A 22,576-nucleotide genomic window follows, 5' to 3' on the forward strand; every position below is an offset into this window, starting at 1 on the left:
CCATCGGAATTGACGGAATTGCGTTTTGTTAATTCTATATAGTTCTATAGTTGACGACAAATACTATATTAGTCAATTCCATTGGAATAATCAGTCGGTTAAGTTGATCATGGTTGGCAACAACGGGCATAAGTCACATAATTTTACCGACAGTTATCGATCGAGTATTATGTCGGTAATATCGTCGAGAGGGCGCAAGTGTACTGTAAAAATTTCAAGCTGCGCTAATCCCACACAAGACTCGCGGTCTTTATTAACATTAACGAGCGTTTTGTTAGTAGTAACGGTGACTTTGTCGCAAAATACAGCGTGATATCGAGCGTAACTATTGTGAAACGATGACCAAGAAGGAAGATCAATTTGATGGAATGTTGCTGGCGATGGCTCAGCAACACGAAGGTGGTGTGCAAGACGTAAGTTGCCTTCTTTTGCCGATTGAGGTTAATTCATGTGATGAAACAAATGTAGTTTTTTCATTAATCTCATTTCTTTTCAGTTATTAGATACCATCTTCAACTTCTTGGCGAGAAAAACTGACTTTTACACTGGAGGTGGTGAGGGAGCAGCTGAAAAGGTAACACGGAAAACTGCGCAAAGAATATTTTGTGAGGTTATTGTTCTGGAAAAGTTTAACAACTAACAAGTCGAATTGTCGTCGTATGTGCAGCTTCTTATCGGCATATTCAAGAAATACGAAGCCGTAGCAGTAACGAAAGCAGCCTCCGATAAAGCTGAGAGAGCTGAACAAGAAAGACGACGTAAGGAAAGGCTTGAGAAGAAAAAAAAAGAGGATAAAGTTGAGGAAGAAAAACTAGATAATGATTCCAAAATAGTGGAGTTAACGGATGAACAAGCTGTTAAGCTGCAAGAGGAAATAGACAGTAAGGTTTGTACATCACAGAAGATGGATATAGAATTGATTAGCTGTCCGTTATAATGTTTCGATAATGTGTAAATTAAATTCTGTTGTTTTTTACAGAAATTAGCAAGAGAAGCTGCTGTTGCTGGGCCTAGTAACGATACAAGTAAACATAATGATCAAGATATGGATGATGATGATGATGATAAGAAGGCAGATGGCTCAGACGTCGAGGAAGAGGAAGATGAGAAAGAGAAGAACAAGCTGAAGCCTAACAGTGGTAATGGTGCGGACATGCCAAATTACAGATGGACACAGACTCTTGGGGAAGTAGAGGTGAGTGTTTTGTACATTTTGACAATGCGAATGAATGGTCTATTGATTAAGACAAGACAAATCATGGTTCTGAGAAATACTTTCGAAGGACAAACAGATATAAATATGTTTAGATACAAATTTGTCGCTACTGTTCTATACACGAATATAGAGTAATTTAATGGTACTTGAATTTATTCAAATAACAAATGTCACAATAATTATGTTATGATATGAGAATATGCGTCAACAAGTGACAAAGCTGGTAGATTTAAATACTTACCGCAATATTACTCATTGATATGATAATGTTTCGCTCGGTTATATGAGTGTATCGTATCGATATGCTGCGGAAAGGTTAAAATGAAACAACAATTTAGTGCATTTGACAGTTTCTTGTTGAATCGACAATTAATTAATACGCAAGTAATATCACAGACGCGAAAAGCGATCGACGCGACCGCCCCTCATTGCTTTTTCATACACACTTTCTATTTATCCCTGGAATGATATTCCGACGGAAATCCACATTCGATTAAGGCGATTTGTTAATAAGAATTAATTTATGAGCCCTAAATAGTTACTCGCTATCTCGGTCTCATTTCGTCGATTGCTTCGAACTGTCCGTCGGTATATTCGTTGCTCATCAAAATACAAACAGATTGGAATTTTCGCCGAACGGCCGCCAGTGATTGATATCACTTCAACGATATTCTCCGATATATTCGTCTTCTCCGCACTTCTCTTCGTTAACTCACGGGTAGTGTCGACGCAATTTACAGCGAACAATAAATCGGTCGAGAGCTAAACAGCAGAAGCGTCGTATACACTGAGAATATTCATTTCATTCGAAGCGATCACGAACCACACCGTGCATCACTGGCGTCCGCCGCGCGCGTAACCCCGTACCCCGCATGTACACATACATATATATATATGATATATATATATACATACATATATATATATATATATATATATTGCTTCTCTAATGCGAGATAACATATCGCCGTGTTCAGAAAGGTGTTATAATTATAAAGAGAACGGTAAGCAAAATCCGAGAAAAACCGGTTTGTTCTCCGCGACACGTGTGACACACGGCAAAAGGGGTTGGTTGATGAACGTAAAAAAAGAAAAGAGAGAAAAGAGAAAGAAGAACGTTACAATATCCGTCGGATCGTATCTTGCAGGAGGATCCGAGGAATTCGTTAGTTTCAGCATAAATATACAAGGCTCCCTCCTGTTCACGAGGATGTCGTTAATCCTTTTTAAACGACGCTTAATAGTACGTCGCGCATTACACAAATGTAATTACTGGGTTTTCACGTACCACACTTTCGTCGCGGTGCAATACATCGATACTTAGAGCTCTAACCGCCGGCGCGCGAGAACGTCGACGATCCGCGAAAGGCGAATAATGTACAATACATATAAATACGAAGTAATTCGAATTGATATATCCGTGACTGGGTCGTGCGCGTCCTCTCCTCGCTCCATGAAAAAACGATCGCCGCCGCCACTTTCGTCTCTATCACGTTGATCATCATTCACGGTCACGTGTCGTCGCTTCCTCCCGTCACCCTCGGCCTAGTTGTACTTGTCACGAGCCCTCACTGCAATCAGAGGTAAACACCGGAGAGGCTTGTGGACAGAGGAATCCGCGGAGATCGCGCGCGCGCTTACGGTGTCGAAACCGCTACCGCCGCGGCGAGCAGCAGCAGCAGCAGCAGCAGCAGCATATAGATAGATGTGGCAATAGGATGGCAATTCGCGGCGCGCGTTCGCGGCAACTGTTGCCGCAGATACTCACTTTCCATGTAAAGGATCCCGGCCAGCAGACCGACCATGAACAGAAAGCTCATGGTGCATACGAGCACGGTGAGCTGATTTCGCGCGCACCAGGACTTCCTGTAGACAGTGGCCGGTCTGCCGAGGCCGTTCACGACCGTGAAGTGGGTGCTGCTAGCCACCGACGCGGTGTCCATCTGCTTTGGTGGTGCCGTCACCGTGGGCGGGTGTATGGCGGCGAGATTCGCCAAGTTCGCGGCTGTCAGCAGCAACGTGCCCGACGCGGCGCTCTGTAAATCGAATACGAGAGATTCGATCGTTTGTCGCTGCTCTCGTAGTCGCGCTCGCGAGCACACGACGACGACGACGACGACGACGACGACGAGGGAAAGCTGGCTTCGTCTTGATCTTGATCAACAAAGGTTGCTTTAAACAATCGTCTTAAAGGGGCTTAGCTTAGAAATCTTAAATTATTCGCAAAATATGTGTAATTTTGTCGACTAAGAAAATTGTCGGCGTTCACGACTTAGCGAGTCGTTTTGTAATTTTAATTGAGAATCGGCCCACTTCGGCATTATGAATGATGGAGGAGGGGGAGGCGTGTGTGCGGTCGTATAAGCGAGACGAGGAGTTTACGTGTGTACTGGCGGTCGATCCTTGAGATGATGTCGACCCTCTCGAAGGGGAATTCGGATGCAAGTGATGAGCCCAGCTTCCATTTTCGCTGTCTCTCTCGCTGCGCCCGACCAAGGACGGCCTTGGGATATGCCAGGAAAGCGGGCTACTGGCAGCAGCTACCGCCGCCGCCGCCGTCGTCGTCGTCGCCACTGCCGTCGTTTCGATCTGAAACAAGCGTAAATCGACATGAAGCTTCGATTGCACAAGCGATAATGCCATGCCGATTGCCCGCTTCTACTCTGGCCCGCATGTCCTCCATCTGCGACCGCATGTCGTTTATCTGTCGTCGCGAAACATTACCTCCACATACAGCTACGTGTCGGTGCCGCTAAGCGTATTAAACTCGCACCTCGCAAATGGGGCGGTTTTTAGGCGCCGATGAAATTCATCGGCCGCGGATCGTTTTATTCGCGTCTGGCGATTAATTCCTAACCTACATACTGATCCGGCAGGGAGGGAGAGGGAGAGAGAGAACAGAAGAGAAAAGGGAAGAGGGCGTACCCACAACGCATATCGTACGCGAGGTCGCACCCTGCAATTTTCAACGACGATCGGAATTAACTTGGCGTCACGAGCATATTAGCGACCCGATTTCTGCATTTTCTGTATACGGCTAATTCTCTGCTTTTCCCATTACCACCACAGTACGGCCAGCACTTGTTGTTGACTCATCATGGATATCTCACGTTTTATCTCCTTCTTAAGAGATTATCATAATTGCTTTTCACTCTAGCGTATAGATGTCTTAACACGTGCGCGGGTATTCGTATTATTATTTTCACTGTTACGCTAACCGAACAGACGGAGAGATTCGCGCTCGAACGTTAATGTATAGAGGTCCCTCGTGCTCTTTTTAACCTTATTAGCGCAGAGTTTCAGTCTCGCGAAATCACTCGGATGCAATTTCCATATGCGTCGCAACCGATGCGCCTTTGCGCATCTCTCTCGTCTCTTCTGGCGATCTTTCTCTTTCCCATATAACCCGAGGGATTTTGCCCCTCCGGACTGAAATGAAGTAATCAATCAAGCGATCGATCAATCTCTCTCAAGCTCACATCGCCGTCATCTGGATCGCGATCGATCCGCGTCGCGCTGCGTTATCCGAGAATCGATTATCCTCCTTTCTTCTCTCCTCCCGCCTCCGCGTTCTTAGAGGGAACTCGCGGCCAAAACTCACAACGTCAAGACAGGCGTGTACCGCGAAAGCATCTTCTGCTCCCACTCTTCTTTCGTCCGAGAGGAAGATTGACGAGAATTTCGGCGTCTCCTGGGGGCGTGGAGCACCTCGACATTCCGGTTTGATCGTTGCACAACGCTGTGCTCTCGAATTCCGCGCGCCGCCGCCGCTGCCGCCGCCGCCGCCGCCGCCGCCGCCGCCGCCGCCGCCGCCGCCGCCGCCGCCGCCGCCGCCGCCGTCGCCGTCGCCGCTGCCGTCGTCGTCATCGTTGTCGTCGTCGTCGTGGTCGTCGTCGCGTGTGCATTCAGTCCGTCGGTGTTTTTGCATCGTTCCCGTCCTTCGACGAAGACGACGACGACGAAGAAGAAGAAGAAGAAGAAGAAGAAGAAGAAGAAGAAGAAGAAATCGTCGTTCCTCTCCCGCTTCCTTTCCGCGCGTTCACGCCTGGAGCCACGGGCCCAACCCGAAGCGCAGCGGCGATGCATCCGCTGCACTTCAGGGCCGTACGCGTAGCGGGCATTTCCGTGACTTTTTCGTGCAGAGTCGCACCACGTTCTTCGCGTTCGCGTACGCGTTCACGTCCACGCATGCCGATTACGCCAGTTAATTGGCAATTTTCGCACGTAAATCAAGTGCATTTCGCACCGGTGTGGCCTACCTTCGCGGCTGGGCGCCGCCCAAGGACTGCCCGCCGCAGACTGGACGAGTTTACGCGTTCTTTTTCGTTGCCGGTATCGGTTTTTCAGCCGCGCGCGCTCGCTCGCTCGCTCGCTCGCTCGCTCGCTTGCTCGCGTTGGGCTCGACTGGTACGGCGACTCTAATGAAACACTGTGTTTCATGCCCGTTGTATTGCTGCTGCCGCTGCCGCGCCGCCACTGCCGCCGCCACCGCCGCTGCCGCCACCGCCGCCGCTGCCGCCGCCGCCGTCGCCGCCGCCGCCGCCGCTGCCGCTGCCGCCGCCGCCGTTCAATCTCGAGCGAACAAAGAAGATTTAATTGAACCGCTGTTGAATGCTAAAGTCATACGCGTACGCGAGAGAACCGGTGTGCTCACGCACGCGCGCGCGACTCATATATTTATTTACAGGCTCGATTATATGGTCTTGGTGAAAAATGCTCGCCTTGTCTTTAGAAATGGCGCATTAAACAAACTCGGCTTAATGGTACTCACGCGGGATGTTAAATCTTCTTAACGATCTGTAGCGTTTCTCTCCGTTACTCTCCCGTCAGATCTACCGCGTGCGACTTCGAGTGCGCGGCATCGACTTTAATTGTGCACAAATTATCTCAATTAATCTCAAGTCACTGCTCGCTAACGTAATTGATCACGCCAAATTAGGCGCACAATAGCATGGAGCGTATACAAATCACGGCACGGTCGTGCGATTGATTTATTCGTAGCCGCAATTAACAATTGTCTGCAACAATGCGTATCGTTCTGACGTACAAAATCGCACTCGATGCACTCTCTCGACACTTTTTCGGAGACTTAAGGGATTACTGATATTCTTTCCCGCGGCAACAGGCGGTATAAAAAATTAACAGCAGAGACGGCGTCAAACTAAAATGTCAAATACAAGATTTGTGTATCTGGGCGTAGCTGTGGCTATGCTCGCGAGGCGTCGCGAGGCATCGCGAGGCAAGAGTTTCGTGACGAAATCACATCGGGCTCGAAATCACGATAGGTGACAGGTATACTTCTTCGCGAGTGGATATATCTTGAAGAAAAAGGTCCCCCGTAGCGCGCGCGCGCGAGAACGAAAGGTGGGAGAGAGCCGCAAATAGCCGGACGAGAGTCGCGAGAGTGAGATGAGGCGTCGTTAGGAATTTTTGTGGAACTCAATACACCGGTCAGCCTCGAAGCGCCGCACCTGTGCCGGGCTCGTGTGTAACGCGATACTCTGAAACGGATTTTGAACTCGTACCCGCGCAACTTGTTTCCAAAAGGTGTCAAATCCATTTTCTTTTTCACGCAAAAAATTGCAGCCAGTGGCGCATACACACTTGATGCATGCAGAGATTTATTACCGTGCTAAATTGAAGTAAGAGGGAGAGGTGCGTATCCACACACACACACACACACACACACACACACACACCCAAGAAAAATCTTTTCAAGCGGGATATAAAAATAATTTCAACCTCGCGATACACTCGCGATGGGACTGTACGCAAAAAATCAAACGCAATAATAGGGGCCTCGCAACCGTATTAAGCGGATTTGTTTATTAACGTATCCGAAAAGAACGAACCGACGAGAGAAACGTCCCTCTTGATCGGTGGTCGTCGGAAAGAGTAATATATCGTGCGCGCAGAGAAATTTTGCTCGGGAATGTCCTTGGTGCCCGTATGATTAAGGTATGGCATTAAGTTTGATATCGGTGCATATGTCGGACATTATGAAAATGCACGCGCAGCTTGCGATATCCTCATTAATCGCGTCGCCAATCTTTTAAAGCGACGCTATTCCTCATTTCCGCCGTATGCCGGATAATTACGCTGTCATCGTGCGCGAGCTCGCTGCCCCGGCCAAATAAAAATCTTTTCTCCTTATTAACGTGGCAAGAGTGAATATGACAATCGAGTGAGCGGAATATTACGGAATTCGGAGCGAGAGAGAGAGGAAGAGAGAGAGAGAGAGAGAGAGAGAGAGAGGAACGAGGAAAAGAAGAAGAAAAAATTGCTCATCGGGATCATTAAGCCGCATTAAGCGGGAACGCGTGATTACAGGATAAATGCCAAATGCCGTAAAATCACTGGCGCGGTATTAAACGCTTAATAACAGTGGTAGTGCGCGTCGATGCCGCATATGGCACCGTCGTAATCATCGTTATTGTCCACCTCTAATGTAAACGTCCTCATTAAACGACGACCGCGCACCGGCCGTCGGAGGTGTCCTCACAGTGTCGCGCGTTCTGCGCTCTCGCGGAACGGTAACCGGAACGGTGTCCATAAGGAACATCTCATCACGCTTTTTCCCTGTTCGTTGACCATGAATTTATGAATAATAATACATTGACATTTCGCAGACAAGCGCGTGCATTCGGTTTCGTCTTATTTAAGATTACCGATTTAAGCGGGTCGGGTCTTACATAGACAAGAGTCTGCGAGTTTTTCTCTCGATTGTATCTCGAACGTCGTTTACCGCCTTCTGTGTTATGCGAAGGCCCATGTAGGAAGGAGCCGCGACAAACACGAGCGGAATTGAATACCGCGACACAGGGGTAGCGCGAGGTTGACTCATTAATCGGCGGGATTAAAGGAACGCGTGTCACACGCGCGAAACATTCAAGATGGAAGGCGCAAAGTGCGTCTCTCTCTCTCTCTCTCTTCCTCTTTTTGTCGGGCTGCACCTAAGGGCATATTACCTCGTTATCGATGCCTCCTGATAGTCTATTTCGTTCGTTCGTAAGTGGCGAAGGAGCGCGTCACCTCGGCGGTCACGCGCGTGAACGCTAATGAGCGTAAAAAGATATATGTTACAAGGTAGCGATAATAGACACGCCGTCGGCAACCTTGTGCCATCCTGAGACGGATTATTTTGCACGCGTACCGATCGTTTGTCCGCGCGGTTAAATCGATCGGCCAACCGAGTGACCAACCGCGGAAGTGATCGCCTAGTGAAAATCGTCACTTCGTCGTCGATGAACTCGACTTTTTACGACCTCCTCTTTTCCCGCTGCTATTATTGTCGCGTATAATTTTATTCAAACGCACGCGCATGCGCATGTTATGCGCGCGCGCGCTTGGCGTCTGATCGTAAAATCTCGAGAGTCGCGCCTTTGCAGCACGCCTGAAATGAGAGATAAATCACGGGATACGTCTTCGGGCGAAAGATATATCACGGGGGGATCGATGATAAATCTCGCTCGAAGGATTAAGACATAGCCGATTAATACTTAATTTTTTTTTCTCAATGACGGCGCGTAAACGGCGCATAGTTCCGCCGAAACGAGGACTTTGTCCATATGTTGAGAACGTCGCGGTAATATTTATCCCTCTGCGTGAGTGTTTGTGCGATTTTTTATTTACTCGTCGAGTTTACTTTTTCGAACGGATCTGCATAAATACAAAATTTGCAAAGTCCCGCGATAATACGGGACTGCGGGAAGCTAGAATTAACGGTTCACTTGACGCGCCGCTAATCGGAAAGGGAACGATTTCGGCAGTCGATAACGCGTATTCGGAATTTCACGAAAATATGCAGCAGGTTAACACCTGGAGCCATTCGAGAGATCCGCGAAAAAGCGGCAGGTAGAAATCGCGCGTGCGCGCGTTCGATGTAATATATCCAATCTTTCCGTCGCGGAATATGTCAAGGTACCAGCGTGGTCCACAGTATACAGCGCGCCACCGGCTACGAATAAATTCCGTCCGGTAGAATGAAGAAATTTAACGGACAATTAAGCATTTTTTCCCGCGCGGACGCGGAGGAATTTATTGAGATTACACGAGGCGGCGGGCGGGCGGCTGGCTGGCTCTATTCTCCATGTCGCGTGTTGCATGCACACCTTGTCAAGTATGAGTGAAAGGTTATCAGCAGCAGCAGCATGGTCAGTTCCGTTCTTCGCGGTCGCCGCCGCGCCGCCTCTTTCCTCAAAGCATCGTTCAGGGACACGTTTAATAGCGTAGAATAAGATACCGTCACATTTTAACGCGTGAATACGCAACGACGCTCTGCCTATCTGCCTATCTGTTTGTGGTGTCCGTTGAGTTAATGTAGTGCCTTCATTAGACTGTCGTCAACTAATAAAGCGAAGGCTTCATTAGTCGAGTTCGTCTCATTAATGCGAAATACGATATTAAATAGGCTTAACCTTAATTTCGATCTATTCGGCTGTTGCAACATCGCCGAAACTTTTCCGAGGACAGATTCCGAGATTCGCGTGAATTTATTGCTGCCCTCGGGGCGCGGCGTCGTCGGCGCGGCGTCTCGCATCAACAGATTACAGAAAATGAGTAAGGTGAGCTTTAATAACTTATGAGCGAGTTTAAGAAACGCTCAGCGCACAGCGAGGGGCTACCACAATCCATAAGGAACGCCACGTGTGTGTGTGTGTGTGTGTGTGTGTGTGTTAGAGCGATTATGATTTTTCAAGGTGTACGTACGTCGACGGAGAAGTGCTCTCTGGCGTCCTTTGCGCAATTTATCATACATTTTGCAACGCCACATAAGCTTCGCGAGTGCCTCGCGCTCGGGGATTTACGATCACTGTGTTTGCTACGGCAAACAATCTCGCCGATTTCTTGCAGCCTCCTTGTGATTCTGTGTTGGCGACGTATCGATCGCGAGGCTATCGTTCTCGCCGAGACGATTGTGCTCTCTCGGTCCAAGTCCTTGGACGTTCGACTCGGCTTTGTAGCATGTTCTTGCTTGCCGGCCGGTGTGTACGGTATATGCGGTATATGCGGGCGGGCGGGCGGGCGTGCGTTACGGCACGATTATGAAACGGATCTATGATTACCAGAGAGAGAGAGAGAGAGAGAGAGAGGAGAGCTTTTGCGCGCGTTGCGCGTCGGAGCGGAGGAATTGTGTCGGGTCGCGCGCGCAGCACACACCAGTCGTCGCGTTTTCACGTGTTTTCGCGCGCTCAGCAACAAACGCCGAGAGCTGAGAACGCGAGAGAGCTGGAAAAGACCGCTTTCATCTTCTTCTTCTTCTTCCGTCCAGGGAAAGAATCGTTCGAAATTAAATACAATGGGACGCGCAGAGACGCGAGTGATGCGCGAGTGACGAGTGAGACAGTAGTGGTGCATAGTGGTTGCCGGGATAAACTTGAGTCGCTTTTCGCTCCGAGAACAAAGTCTTCTTTTCGTCGACGATTTATTTCGTCGCGCCGCTATCTGATAGGGTTGCAACGAACTCGTTCGTTGCAAAATATAATTACGCAAGCACGCTCGTGCGTGCTCGTGGAATGCACTTTGTGCGATTCCGTAACGCTCTATTTCTCACGCGCTCTCAGGATTCCTCGCGAATTTTCGAAGGTGCGCGCTGATTGAGACACGACGTTCGTCTTTATCGGCGTGTAATTGGCGTTAATGGAACTCGTCCGAAATATAACGCGTCAATTGCACGCTATATCTCTCACTCTTGAGTATGATCGACCCGCGGCTGCTGCCGGCTGGTGATATCTTGTCCATTAAGGGGCGCAATTCATTTATTGCTTCACGCTCGTTACAATTCTTACACTCGCCATTGAGAGATGGCGCGCACGCGAGACTTTGTTATCGGTTTATATCGGCGCGACGACAAAGAAGCGCGAAAGCTCGCTTTATGATGCCGAGATCGATTCTGCTCAGCTGTTCCTTCTCGCTCTCTCCTTCTTCTTCTCGGATGGTCGACCACGAGGTCGAGCTGATTGCCAATTAGTAGATACCAGATCGATTTACAAGAGGGAAAAAAAAAAAAGGTCATCGAAGGCATGGCCGAGTATACGTATCGAGGATAGATTGAGCGATGACTTCAAATGAGAAATATGCGCGGCGAGTCCTTTATTTAATGTAATTACTCCTTCATTATCGCGAACGCCTCCGCGTTTATTATCCGGCCGATGCGACAGTTCATCGGTACAGACGAGAATTCGACTTGAGAGAGAGAGAGAGAGAGAGAGAGAGAGAGAGAGAGAGAGAGAGAGAGAGAGAGAGAGAGAGAGAGAGAGATCGCGGATTGATTTATTACAGACGCGCGAGTGCGCACTCGCGCGTCTGTAATTATTTCCTGATACGCCGGGGCAAAGAAATAGCCGCATACGCGCCTTCTCACCGCGACCGCGTGGTCGTGGAGAGAAGAGCACACAACCGTGTATAAGCTGAGAAAACAAGCGGCGCGACGGCGCGCGGGTGTCTCTCGCTACGGCTGAGAGAAGAGTGGCTAAATGTTTAACATGAGCGATTGTTATGGGCAGGATGAAAGTTGTCGCGTTACACACGAAGACGCGCTCTAAGTTCACATTCGACAAGCATTCAAACAGTAGGAAGAAAACGATTTCCTGAACGCGCGGACAACGTCTGCCGGCCGTACGCGACATATGGACTCAGCGATCTGTTTTCACCTCTGTCTGTTCTTCCTGTCATGATTCATTTTCTCGAAGCGGACGACCATCACGGCGTAATTTCGCGGCTGTGACGTTGTCCCGGCGGCGACGTAAGAATTACACGACTTTCTGTAGAATTTCCAACACGGTGGCTTGTTTGTTATATCATTTCCGTCCAACGAAGCGCGCGTAACGCACGACGAATTAATCGGTCGGTAAATTAACTTTACGCGCATCTCGGCACGGGTCGTATCTTTGCAGGGATTGCAGCGGTCGTGATTGAACGCGATGCTTCTCCGCGAAAGAGTATTTCCGCGTAAAGTGAGAGAGAGAGAGAGAGAGAGAGAGAGAGAGAGAGAGAGAGAGAGATGTTCTTGCAGTCGCAAGACCGACGCGATTTTAGGAAAGTTGGAAATCCATTCATTTTCAATTCCTGCTTTGCGGTTACCGCGCAATGTTTTGCAAGCGTTTACAATCCAATTAATTTAACCGACAATCGCACCGACTGCCATAGACCAGATTCCCAGCGCACTTTTCTTGCCCGTGCTGACGCGTGATCAATCGGTCGTTTATCATCGTCGTTTAGGCCTTCGGTGATTTAGCCTGTAGTGTGAATTCGCCGTCAAGCACAAGTCGAAGATTTAGCGCGCTCACGAGTGATATTTCGATGAGAAGTTAATACCGCACGCACGCAGCGAATATCCGATACCGGATAACTCACGGGTTATCCTCGACACGTTCGTAGCTGTCCCCGGGTGTGTGATTTCGGGAATTTTGCAACTTCTCGATGCCTATCCGGATATCCTTGGTACGATCGAAGCGAGCAGGAAGAGAGAGATTAATCGATTTATACAGGCGCCGTGCCGTTTCCTCTCGTCTCCTGCATTCGAGCGTACCAACGCCACGCAAATACTTTCGTGCGGCCGTGACGCTTACAAATCTCGAGATGACTTTCTTTTTCCGTAGATTCGACGGGTGACACACACACACACACACACACACACAGAGAGAGAGAGAGAGAGAGAGAGAGATGTATGTATGTATGTATATCGTCGAGCGATACACGTGGCGGGCCCGCCTACCTTCCTCTGTCCGTACATACTTTCGACCGCTTTCTTTCTCTGCCCAAGGGGAAGAATAATCGCGCGAAATTTCGTCGCTCGCCGCGGTCGGCGCAATCGGCGCGGCGATATCCCGCCGATAAGAAAGTGGCTGCATTACCGCGCAAATTGTAGAGCATGCGTTGATTGATTATGGCCAACGCGATCTCCTTCCTCGATTCCCGGCGACATCGTCGCCAGAAATTCCAGCGCGTGAGCGCACGGCGGTTCTAACGAGCTATATATCAGTGCGAAATCGCCATCTATAAATTCGACGCGTCGAATTATTGCGCACGTCCACTTTCTTCTTTTTCGACCGTACGACTCAACACACACACACACACACACACACACACGGTCACGGTTGACGGAGACGGTGCGCTGTAAGAGAGCGTATGTCCGTTTAAAATATTTACGATCTTCCGCCACGCACGGTGAGCATTCGCTCACTTGTAGGAGACGAGGAAATGAGCGCCGAAGCGAGCGAAACACCTCGATAATTATATCCGCGTCGCGTCGCGTCGCGTCGCGGTCGTGACAGCGTCACGTTGATGTGAAATGTCACAGGTACATACATTCCGCAGGAGGCGAATTCGGAAACCCGTCGACTCGCCGCGCGATCTCGTAGTTTGACGGACCTTCTCTAGGTCGCTTGACTTTCGGCTGGCAACTCGGGTCAATTTGCATTTACAACGTAAATAAAGAGCCCGACAGGATCACACTCCGCGTAATTGCGAAACTGCCGCCGACGAGGACTACGGTTGCGTCCTACTCGCGTGCCAAAGGACGTAGTCAGTCCGGCGCACACACCGCCACACTGATAGAAAAATATAGTTGAATTAACTATAATCTCAGTATATTTTATAGTTCATTTTCGCGTCAACCATATTTTTATAGTTCGTTATTTTTATAGTTTCGGTATTTTTATAGTTTCGGAACCTGCAAAATATAGTAGAACAAACACAAATGTATAGTCTGTGATTGTCTGAAATAATTGTTTAGTTACTTTTACCACATGTATGGTAATTTCTCATTCACAAATATAGTGAGATTTAATATTCATATAGTTACATCTGTCATCATTTAGCAAATATTCTGGTGATATTGACTATATAAAGGAGTTACTTTATCTACCATTTTATATTTGTATCCATACAATAATTTTAGTTTAACTTACTATAACTTCTTAGTAAAAATATTATATGGTTAGTTATACCATGCCTATATCATAATTATTACCGATATTATGGTAATGGCTTACTGTAAATATGATATTTCGGACTATAATTTAGTTACTATATCATTATAGTTCCAAATATCATATACTTTTCTCTCAGTGCACGGCGCGCATTCTTTCCTTCTCCGCGCGTCTCCCCGAGACGGCCGATACGACGGGATTTAATCCCGATAACCGAGCAACGTTGCCGAACTTCGGTCGTTCGTACGCTCGCAAAACGATCGCTCGCGAAACGCTTCGCGCGCGAGTCCTAACCGTGTCAGAATCCTTATACAAATGACGTGCACGAGGATATCGTAATCGTCCTCTCGTCTTTGAGGCCGTTCGGCCGTTCGAACGCGCGTCGGGACAAAGGACAGTGGCCTAGAAGAAGATTCCGATGTCGAAATCGGCGATCTCGCCTGATCCGAGGATTCGCGAGGATCAAAGATCGATGTGTGGACTTACGAGTCTCTGCCGACGTAAAGTTTATATACACACTGTACGCGGTTCGGACGATTTTTCGCCGGGGAAATCCGCGCGCTTCTCGACAACACGCATACGTTACGTTACGTGCTTCTCTCGAGAAGAGGCGTCCATTGTCGAGACGCGGTTATCGCAATATTTCGGAGATGTGGCACGAGAACGTCGGAAGAAAGTTCGGCACACATCTCTTGTCGGAACCTAACGAGATGTTTTCACAGGGAATTCGTCAGACTCGCTCGCGCGCGCGCGCGCGCGCGCGCGGTTACATAATCGCATCGCGCTGTAACGTTTAGCGTTTAGCGGTGTCATCACTTAGTCATCCTCGTCCTCGGTTCTTTCCAACGAACACTCGGAACACTCTTTTTCGAGCCGACTATCGAAATCGGTTTCGGTTCCCCCGAGAGGAGCGATTGTGCGTCGAGTGACAATCGCTCGGCCCGGCGACTTTGACCGCTCTCGTAAGTTGCAAAAATAAAAACTTTCAAAGCGATACGGAGCAATTTACGTTATGCAAGCCAGCTTGCGTAAGTAATAATACAAACACGGCGCGTACGGTCACGCAGATAAAGCGGATGGAAGCGATCGAGAGAGCCCTTATGGTTTTAGCGAACATAATGAATTTACATTATCGCGACGATTACGCGACGAAACTCTTCTCGCCACGCCGAGTCGAGAAGTAACTTTTTGTGTATAATGTTGTGCCCACTTATCCAGTTCGCTCGCGCGTTGTAGTTTTATCGTACGAGCACCGAAAGAAGCCAAATGCGACTCCGACTCATTGATTTATCGCCAAAAACCGGTTATTATCCACACATAAATTCGACCGAGCCAACAAAACGGCTTACATTGTAAACTTAAAGCTCAATTCGTGTTTCTCGAGGGAACGAGGAAGAGGGTATCCGATACTCTGTTCGCTTTTTCGCTGAGATTACTTATGCCCGCAAACAGGATATCTCTTTGAATACGACGTTCTGTTTTCCTCTCATCGTCGAGGAGATTCCCGAAATTCCGTACGTTCTCTCGCGCACACCTACGAGCGTGTTTGGGGTTTTCCGCGTTTCTTGCTCGAGCAGCGGGGAGAAGGAGCCCGAAATGCAAAATCGACGATTCTCGCCTTCGGCGCACCGCTTAAAAGTTATTTGTCTCGTTCAGAGAGATCCTGTTCTCGCGCGAATTCGCGCGTCCACCGAAGCGGCGAATATTGCACGGGGTATATACACGGGGCGGTTACATAAATTCAATTTGTAATCCGCCCTGTGTTGCGATTTTTCGCCGTCACGCGAGCGCGAGATCATATTTCGTCGTGCGCCAGCGCGGATAATCCCCGACCAGCGACGGCTTTCGTGTTCACTACGTGAACGAATTTCGCGTCCAGACCGCGCACGAGGGATTAACAAATAGAAGGACCTGCCGCCGTACGGCATACTTCTTTTATTCCCGCGGAGACGGATGTTAATGTCGTGGGACTTTCCTAGCCGCGACCTGTAGCCGGTCGAATAATTCTATCGCTAGATGCACGAGCGACCCCGGCTGCGAGGCAAATCATCGTGAGCTAGACACGAGCGCGTGGAAAGTGAAATCCTCCCGACACTGTATCGATCACGTTCGCCATGAAACGAAGAGAATCTTAACTTGCGATCTGTGGCTTCTTCAGAGGACTCGTGAATCTCCGCGAGATTGGCGACGCGCGCGAAGTCGCTTCGTATACTTTCAAATTCTAACAGATGTCTAATTTCTGTTTCTTTTTTCTCGCTTTCTTTTTTTTTTTTTTTTTTTTTTCCACGGCGGACCGCATGGGGAGAGATTTCTACGTGACGAAGAAGACGCTCGAGCGTCTCCGGATTAACGTAGTTGAGCGGCGATGAGAAACGCCTTGCGCGCTAGCGAAACCCAATCACTCGGTAAGGATATTTGCGATGTTTTATGCTGATTCAGCCGTCCGGCGTACGAAGGTTGCCTGTAAACAAGCTAAGCAGAGCGGTAGTTTTGCGTGTCGCTAATTTCGCACACGCGTTGTTTTTTCGCGCAATACCACGGACATAATTATTCGTGGGCCGGCGGAGAGAGAGGGAGAGAGAGGGAGAGAGAGAGAGAGAGAGAGAGAGAGAGAGAGAGAGAGAGAGAGAGAGAGAGACATGGTTAATAACAAATGACACCGCGTTTCCGTTCGTTCGACACCACCACGGCGATGTGTTGTCGTCGTCGCGGCGGGTTTTCTTTTTTTTCTTTTTTGTTTTGCCGATGCTTTGCCCGCTCGCTCCTTTTCCTCTCACATTGGTACGTTAAGTACCAAAGTTAACGTTTGCCTTCGAGCACTTTGCAGCCACTTTTGCGCCTGCTGTCGGGCGTAAAGGAGCGCCAGATTATACCTTGCGTGACCAGTCGTTCGGCAAACGACACTCGTTTCACACGTGCATTCCATCGGAATGCCTGCCTTCGCAGTCGCCAAAGACGGCCTGAGATACGCATAATGAAAGCGAGAGAGCGAGGCGTTAAAATCTTCTAAATATAAGTCGCGCGTGTCGCTTCGCAGAAGCAAAACGGTGCGGCAAGAGGAGACAATCGTGCAAGCAGATTCTCGATCCACCGAGGAGTCATCGCGCTGCCATGCAAATGATTGCGACTTGTCAATCTGCGATCGAGAATCGCGTTCTGTCACTGTTTCGTTGACATTACATGCGTTATTGCTAGGCGTAGGCGTGTCTGATCGTTATCTAGTTGTCGTTTCAAGGCATTTTCTACTTCTCGACGACTCTCGTTCTACAGTGTGTTTAATGTTCATTGTCCAACGCGAAATTACGTGTACGGTGCACGTAATGCAGAAAGCGAACGAAATCGTAAATTATCGCTCTCCACGGTTAATTTTCGGCCCTCGTCGTTTTTGGCAGAGAAGCGTTTGGCAGAAAACGTGGAACGTGGTGGCCGGTAAGGCACAAATTGAGGTTTAAGAAAAAGCACTCGGGTAAAGTGTCGCGGGGATTAAAATTTATAACAAGCTGCCTCGGATTGTCGGAATGTCTAATTTTTATTTCACACGCCAAATCGTCCGCGATGTCCGCGCCCGAAAAACATTCGCTAACTCGTTGACACATGTGTGTTCTTGTCATAAAATCTAGTCAAAATTTTCAAGCGACATAAAAGATCCCGGAAGACGCGTGCTATAAAATCTTTGTTAGACGTTATAATTTATCCCATTCATAAATCCCCCCAGAATCCACCCAGGTTGGGACGGGAATTCGCATCGGAGGGACAAACACCCATTCCGACGGCGGGATTTCATATCTATCGCGCGAATAAAGCCGTAAGCATCTAAAATGACGAGAATTATGGAACACGCGCGTAAAGTGATCAATGGCTCGCAGGTGTCTGCTTCAGCCGTTCCGTTCCGAGAGATATAATGCGTGGTGCAAAAGCACGCAGATTGTTCTTTTTTGCGACAGTCCCGACACCCGCAAAACGCATTTCATTTTTACAACTTTAACATCGTCACGAGGCTGATGAACGGGCGGCTGTTTGTCGTAAACATGCACGGCATGAGAATCGCGAAACGTAATCGGAAAACGTGTGGCTCCTGTGTGTGGAGAGGGAAAGAGAGAGAGAGAGAGAGAGAGAGAGAGAGAGTGAGAGGGGGCGGAAATATAAAACATAAAATAAAAAGTGAATGTTATTCGCGTTTGCCAAACGGGAGAATCGAATCTTTTCGAGTAAATGTGTGTCGTGTATTTTTTCTTCTTTATGATACGCATACGCGATGAAGTTGATCTATCCCAACGATTGCTTCGCGCGTGAAAGTTAAAAGTATCGACAGTATAAGTGAAACTGAATCTTTTACCATGAATAAACCATCAACTTTAGTGTTTCTGCGACTCTTGTGCCCAGTGGCAGACTTTGGTAAAAGTTGAATCGTTACGCGCGCTCGTGACTTTATAGTAATTAGCAGGCGCGTATTAAAATGCAAACTCGATATCGCGGATCTAACGGAGGAACAAATTGAGCCGCTTGACGCCATTCACCGCGCACACTGTTCCGTGTAACGTGAAGTGAAACGGTAAGGTAAAGTAGTCACAGCGTATGAAAACGATATCGCGTTACAGAGCGGAACTCGCGGAATAGTCGAGTGTCCTTGCATAGGGTGTCCTAGAAACATCAGTTTCGATTTCAACGATACACCTCACGGTTCATCTCGAGAAGAGCGATTTTCGACTGAAATCTCGCGCGACGTTGCTTCCGTATCGGAGAAACTGTGTAATTATGCGTGACGCGCTATTGTCGGGCCACGTTTTTTCTCTTTTCTTCTTTTTCTTTTAAACGCGAGTAAGGTCGACGTCTCGTCGTGTCTCAGGGAACCGTCGGCGTGCGTTCTCACGAGCGATAATTACTGCATAGTTAACGTCGGCCTATCGGCATATAGCAACTCTCCGCGAGTCGTCGAGAAACTTTTCATCTGGCGGCGTCATTTTCCACAAACTACTGTCGACGCGCGATGCATACATATGGGAACAATATTGTTCGTCGTTTCTCAACCGGCGAGCGGGGTCGTTAAAACTCCGTTTTTGCATTACATAAAACTTGGACAGGTGTCAAGCTTATTGGGCATTCGCGGTGAGCGGTATTACAGTTTGTACATGGCCGTCCGTAAATCTAACTGCTTCTCCGATGCCTTTTACCAGCGTGGCTCGATTATTGAGACTGCTGTCCGTTAAGGCGGCTCGCGGTATACGCACTCGTGCATTGAACTTGTTTATCTCTCGAGAGGAAGAGAAAGAAGGAGAAGGAGCAGAGGACAGTCGTTGATCGGGTTGAGAGAAATGGTGTGCCGAATGCAGTCTCGCAGTCGTAAATCGCTCGGTAAAATTGGAATAAATCGCACACGGCAGTTTCTCCCAAAGTCCAGTTTCTTTCCAAACGGGAAGCTACAAAGAAATATTAGTTCTGAAAACGCTCTAGAATTCCAAGAAGGGTGGGGCAGCTACCGACGAAGAGAAAGACACCTAATGATATCACGGCATAAACTGGTCTCCGCGCGCTCGTGCAGAATTTGTCCGTAAGCGCGCATAATTTACCGTCAGCTCATTAAGTCACTCGGCTCCTTCGATCGATCGTCTCGCGCGATTCCTCGGCGCTCATTATGATTACCATTTACGCGCGGCTTCTCTTGTGTCTGCTTGCGTACGCGTTTCCCGCCAAACCGAGAGGATGTCCGCCGCTCGCGGCGTGGCGTGAAAGTGTCGTCCCCGTGTGTCCCTCGCGAGGCGAGGGATCCCCGGGAGGCGCGGAGATCGAGACGCGGATGAGCAGCAACATCCAGCAGCCAGCTGTATGGCGGAAGAAACACGACGACAGAGTAGAAAGCAGCGGCGGCGGCCCACAAAAAGCGGAAGACACGCGTGATTTCCGCGGTGCTGTGTCGTCGCCTCCCCCCCCCTCCCCTCCCCTCCCCTCCCGACGATCGCCCTCGAGACCTCCGAGACCGCGCCGAGGCCGCGGCGAGGTAAGACGTTACTGCATCGTGAATTAACGGAGTAACGAAAGTTCGTAGCCGCAAACGGACTTACGTCTCTAACGAAATCCTCGCGACAATCGTTGGGAGCCTGCTCCTCCGCCTTCTTCTCTTGCTGCACATTGATGCGAATCGCCGACATGCTACGGGATGTCGACCCACCCCCGTGAAACCACCCTGTTAGAGCGCTCTCCTCCGGATTGCCGAAAGTCGACGATCTCTCCTCCGGAATCCTCATTCGGTATCTTATATTCGGCAGACGCTCCTACGTTCGTTGAGACGAATGAGATCACCACTCCTCGGCGCGACACGGCTGTTGATCTCTCTTTCTCTGTTCTTTACGTTGTACGATTAATCCACGGAGATTCCACAAGAAACCCACTCGGTCGATCACCCCCGAAGAACGAATCGATCGATCGATTCCTCGCGCCGGTGCTCCGTGCTGCGACTATCGTGTGTCTACGCGAGATCCTCGTCTCTCTCTCTCTCTCTCTCTCTCTTTCTCTCTCCCTCTCTTTATCCTCTCTCAGCCTTCTCGATATCAAGAGGACGAGTGTGGTCCCAGGGAATGTGTCCTCAGAGCTCTCGTCGTCCTTTCTCTCCCTTGGAAAACAGGACAGGAAGCCTTCCGTCGAACTTGTTCCCTCTGGACCCGCGAACGCGATTCACGCACGCGAGAGCCTCGCGCGCGCTCTCTCTCTCTCTCTCTCTCTCGCTAGACCCCTCCGCGAAAATCCAGCACGGAATCACCAGCGAGGGACGACCAGGTGCCGCCGATCGATGTACGTACGCACTCCGTGTTCTGTGTGCGTACGCGCGCCTGTGAGAGGGGAGTACCGCACGCCGTACCGTGATCGTCTCTCTCGCACGTGTGCGACTAGAGCCGCCGCCGCATCTGGCCTTTGGACTGGCTGGTACCAGTCCACCAGATCGGTTTTATACCTTCGTATCTCCCACTCTCGCGAGCGAGCGAACGAACGAACGAACGAACGCGGACGCGAGCGCGAGCATGAGCGCGAACGCGAACGCGCTCGTTCCGCGGCGCGTCGATGATTCCGCACACCGGATAGTTCCACCGGGCAGCCACGGCCGAGAGAAGATCGAGCTTTTTTTCTCTGGCTCTTCTCTTTTCCTCCTGTTCCTCGCCGGACATACGTGACAAACGCAGCAAAGGCACGCACGAATACCGCGTCGCTAAGGCTAAGGCGTCGCGCGTTTCTCCACGCGCGAGCGGGACTCCGCCACGGGAGAGCAAGGACGTACGAGGGAGAGCGAGGGAAGGGACCGGTTCGTACCCTAAGTTGATCCGGTTGACGTATGATCGGCCAACTGGTCGCTCGGTAAATCGGTCGATCGATCGATCGAGTCCGTTCGGTCGTCTCGCGTTCGCGCGGATACAGGAAACATATACGTGTACGTGGTATGGCGTATATCTCCGAGCACGTTATCTCCTCCCCGCATCCTGTCGCGCACGCGACACAGACTGCGTAACGAAGTCGAGGAAGTGTGTGGGCTCTCACTCTTATCTCCCTCGGATTCCGCGTGCTCTTGATTCCGCGTGTATAACCGCGGACATAGCCGGGCCGACGGGAAACTTACTCTCGTCGTCGTCGTCGGCTACGAGGGGGAAAAAGGTGCGTACGTTTGGCTTATCTCGACTTCCGACATTGCTCTTATTATCGTGGGTAGAGCCGGGTAGGATCGGGTTCGGCCTGGCACGCCCTGGCGCGCCAGGCCTATTCATCGACGCGCATCGCGCGTCTTTCTCCTTATTACGCAAATTATTCGAGACGAGTAACGACAACAAACGACATCCCACGAATGAATGGCGATAATGACGCATTGTGCATCGTCGCGTGGCAATTTAATTTGCGATCTTATTAACGCGTGTGCACTTTATGTACGCTGTGAGGCGCGCGAAGGGTCGTGGTGCAAAAAATGCAAAAAAAGAAGCAATCGATACTCGTTTTCTTAAGCGGACTCGGTGTAAATATAAGATCCTTGATGAAGAAAAATGCCGTCAATGAGACATTAAGTAGCCTCGCGTTGTCGTTAAATTAAACATTCACTCTCGTCTGTCAGGAGCGTGTCCATCACTTTTATTTCAGCCCGTAATGAAAGATCTGTCTTCCTTCTCCTCTGTGCTTTTCTCTCCTTTTTCTTGTTTCATTTCCGCAACAAAGTATCGGCATGTTCTTGTACTTCGTAACTCACATTGCGTCCTTCGGCATGTTTGTCGGTTGTAAACAGCAACGGCCGGAAGAGGGCTCGACATATTTTCTTGCGTGTTCTGGTTCACCTTATATTTATTAACACGTCGCTAGTCCGCAGAATCTGCATCCGTCTCGTCTCGTCTCGTCTCGTCTCGTCCCGTCTCTCGTCGAGAGCACGTCGGTGCACGCGAACGCGCAGATGTATAATTAT

The 22,576-nt window shown here is 49.4% G+C and overlaps 2 protein-coding genes across 2 annotated transcripts in view; one reads left to right on the top strand and one right to left on the bottom strand.

The window, feature by feature from the left end:
- The first annotated feature begins 220 nt into the window (after positions 1–220).
- The window catches only part of nudC (nuclear distribution C, dynein complex regulator), a 76,480-nt gene continuing 54,124 nt past the window's right edge, over positions 221–22,576 (top strand). Inside the window, exons 1-4 of the mRNA XM_011142094.3 lie at positions 221–413; positions 497–574; positions 668–886; positions 980–1,195. Of these exons, the coding sequence (XP_011140396.1) occupies positions 339–413; positions 497–574; positions 668–886; positions 980–1,195 (588 nt within the window). The 5' untranslated portion in view covers positions 221–338. The remainder of the gene's footprint in view (positions 414–496; positions 575–667; positions 887–979; positions 1,196–22,576) is intronic.
- Positions 1,550–21,110, bottom strand: LOC105183758 (uncharacterized). Its single transcript, XM_011142092.3, has 4 exons — positions 20,208–21,110; positions 3,599–3,805; positions 2,985–3,252; positions 1,550–2,787 (listed from the first exon to the last, which is right to left on the bottom strand). Exons 1-4 carry the CDS (start codon positions 20,388–20,390, stop codon positions 2,762–2,764), a joined length of 684 nt encoding a protein of 227 aa, XP_011140394.2. The 5' UTR covers positions 20,391–21,110; the 3' UTR covers positions 1,550–2,761.

This window comes from Harpegnathos saltator, unplaced genomic scaffold (genome assembly GCF_003227715.2).
Source record: "Harpegnathos saltator strain DR-91 unplaced genomic scaffold, Hsal_v8.6 scaffold13, whole genome shotgun sequence".
Classification (NCBI taxonomy): domain Eukaryota; kingdom Metazoa; phylum Arthropoda; class Insecta; order Hymenoptera; family Formicidae; genus Harpegnathos; species Harpegnathos saltator.

What these genes read in the sequence shown, in the direction of transcription:
- LOC105183758 (XM_011142092.3), bottom strand. Translation starts at nt 20,390, where the DNA reads ATGAGGATTCCGGAGGAGAGATCGTCGACTTTCGGCAATCCGGAGGAG. An exon ending in GCGAGGATTTCGTTAGAGAC is followed by an intron (nt 3,806 to 20,207) that starts GTAAGTCCGTTT and finishes CGCTTGTTTCAG; the next exon opens with ATCGAAACGACGGCAGTGGC. An exon ending in CGGGATCCTTTACATGGAAA is followed by an intron (nt 2,788 to 2,984) that starts GTGAGTATCTGC and finishes CTCTGATTGCAG; the next exon opens with TGAGGGCTCGTGACAAGTAC.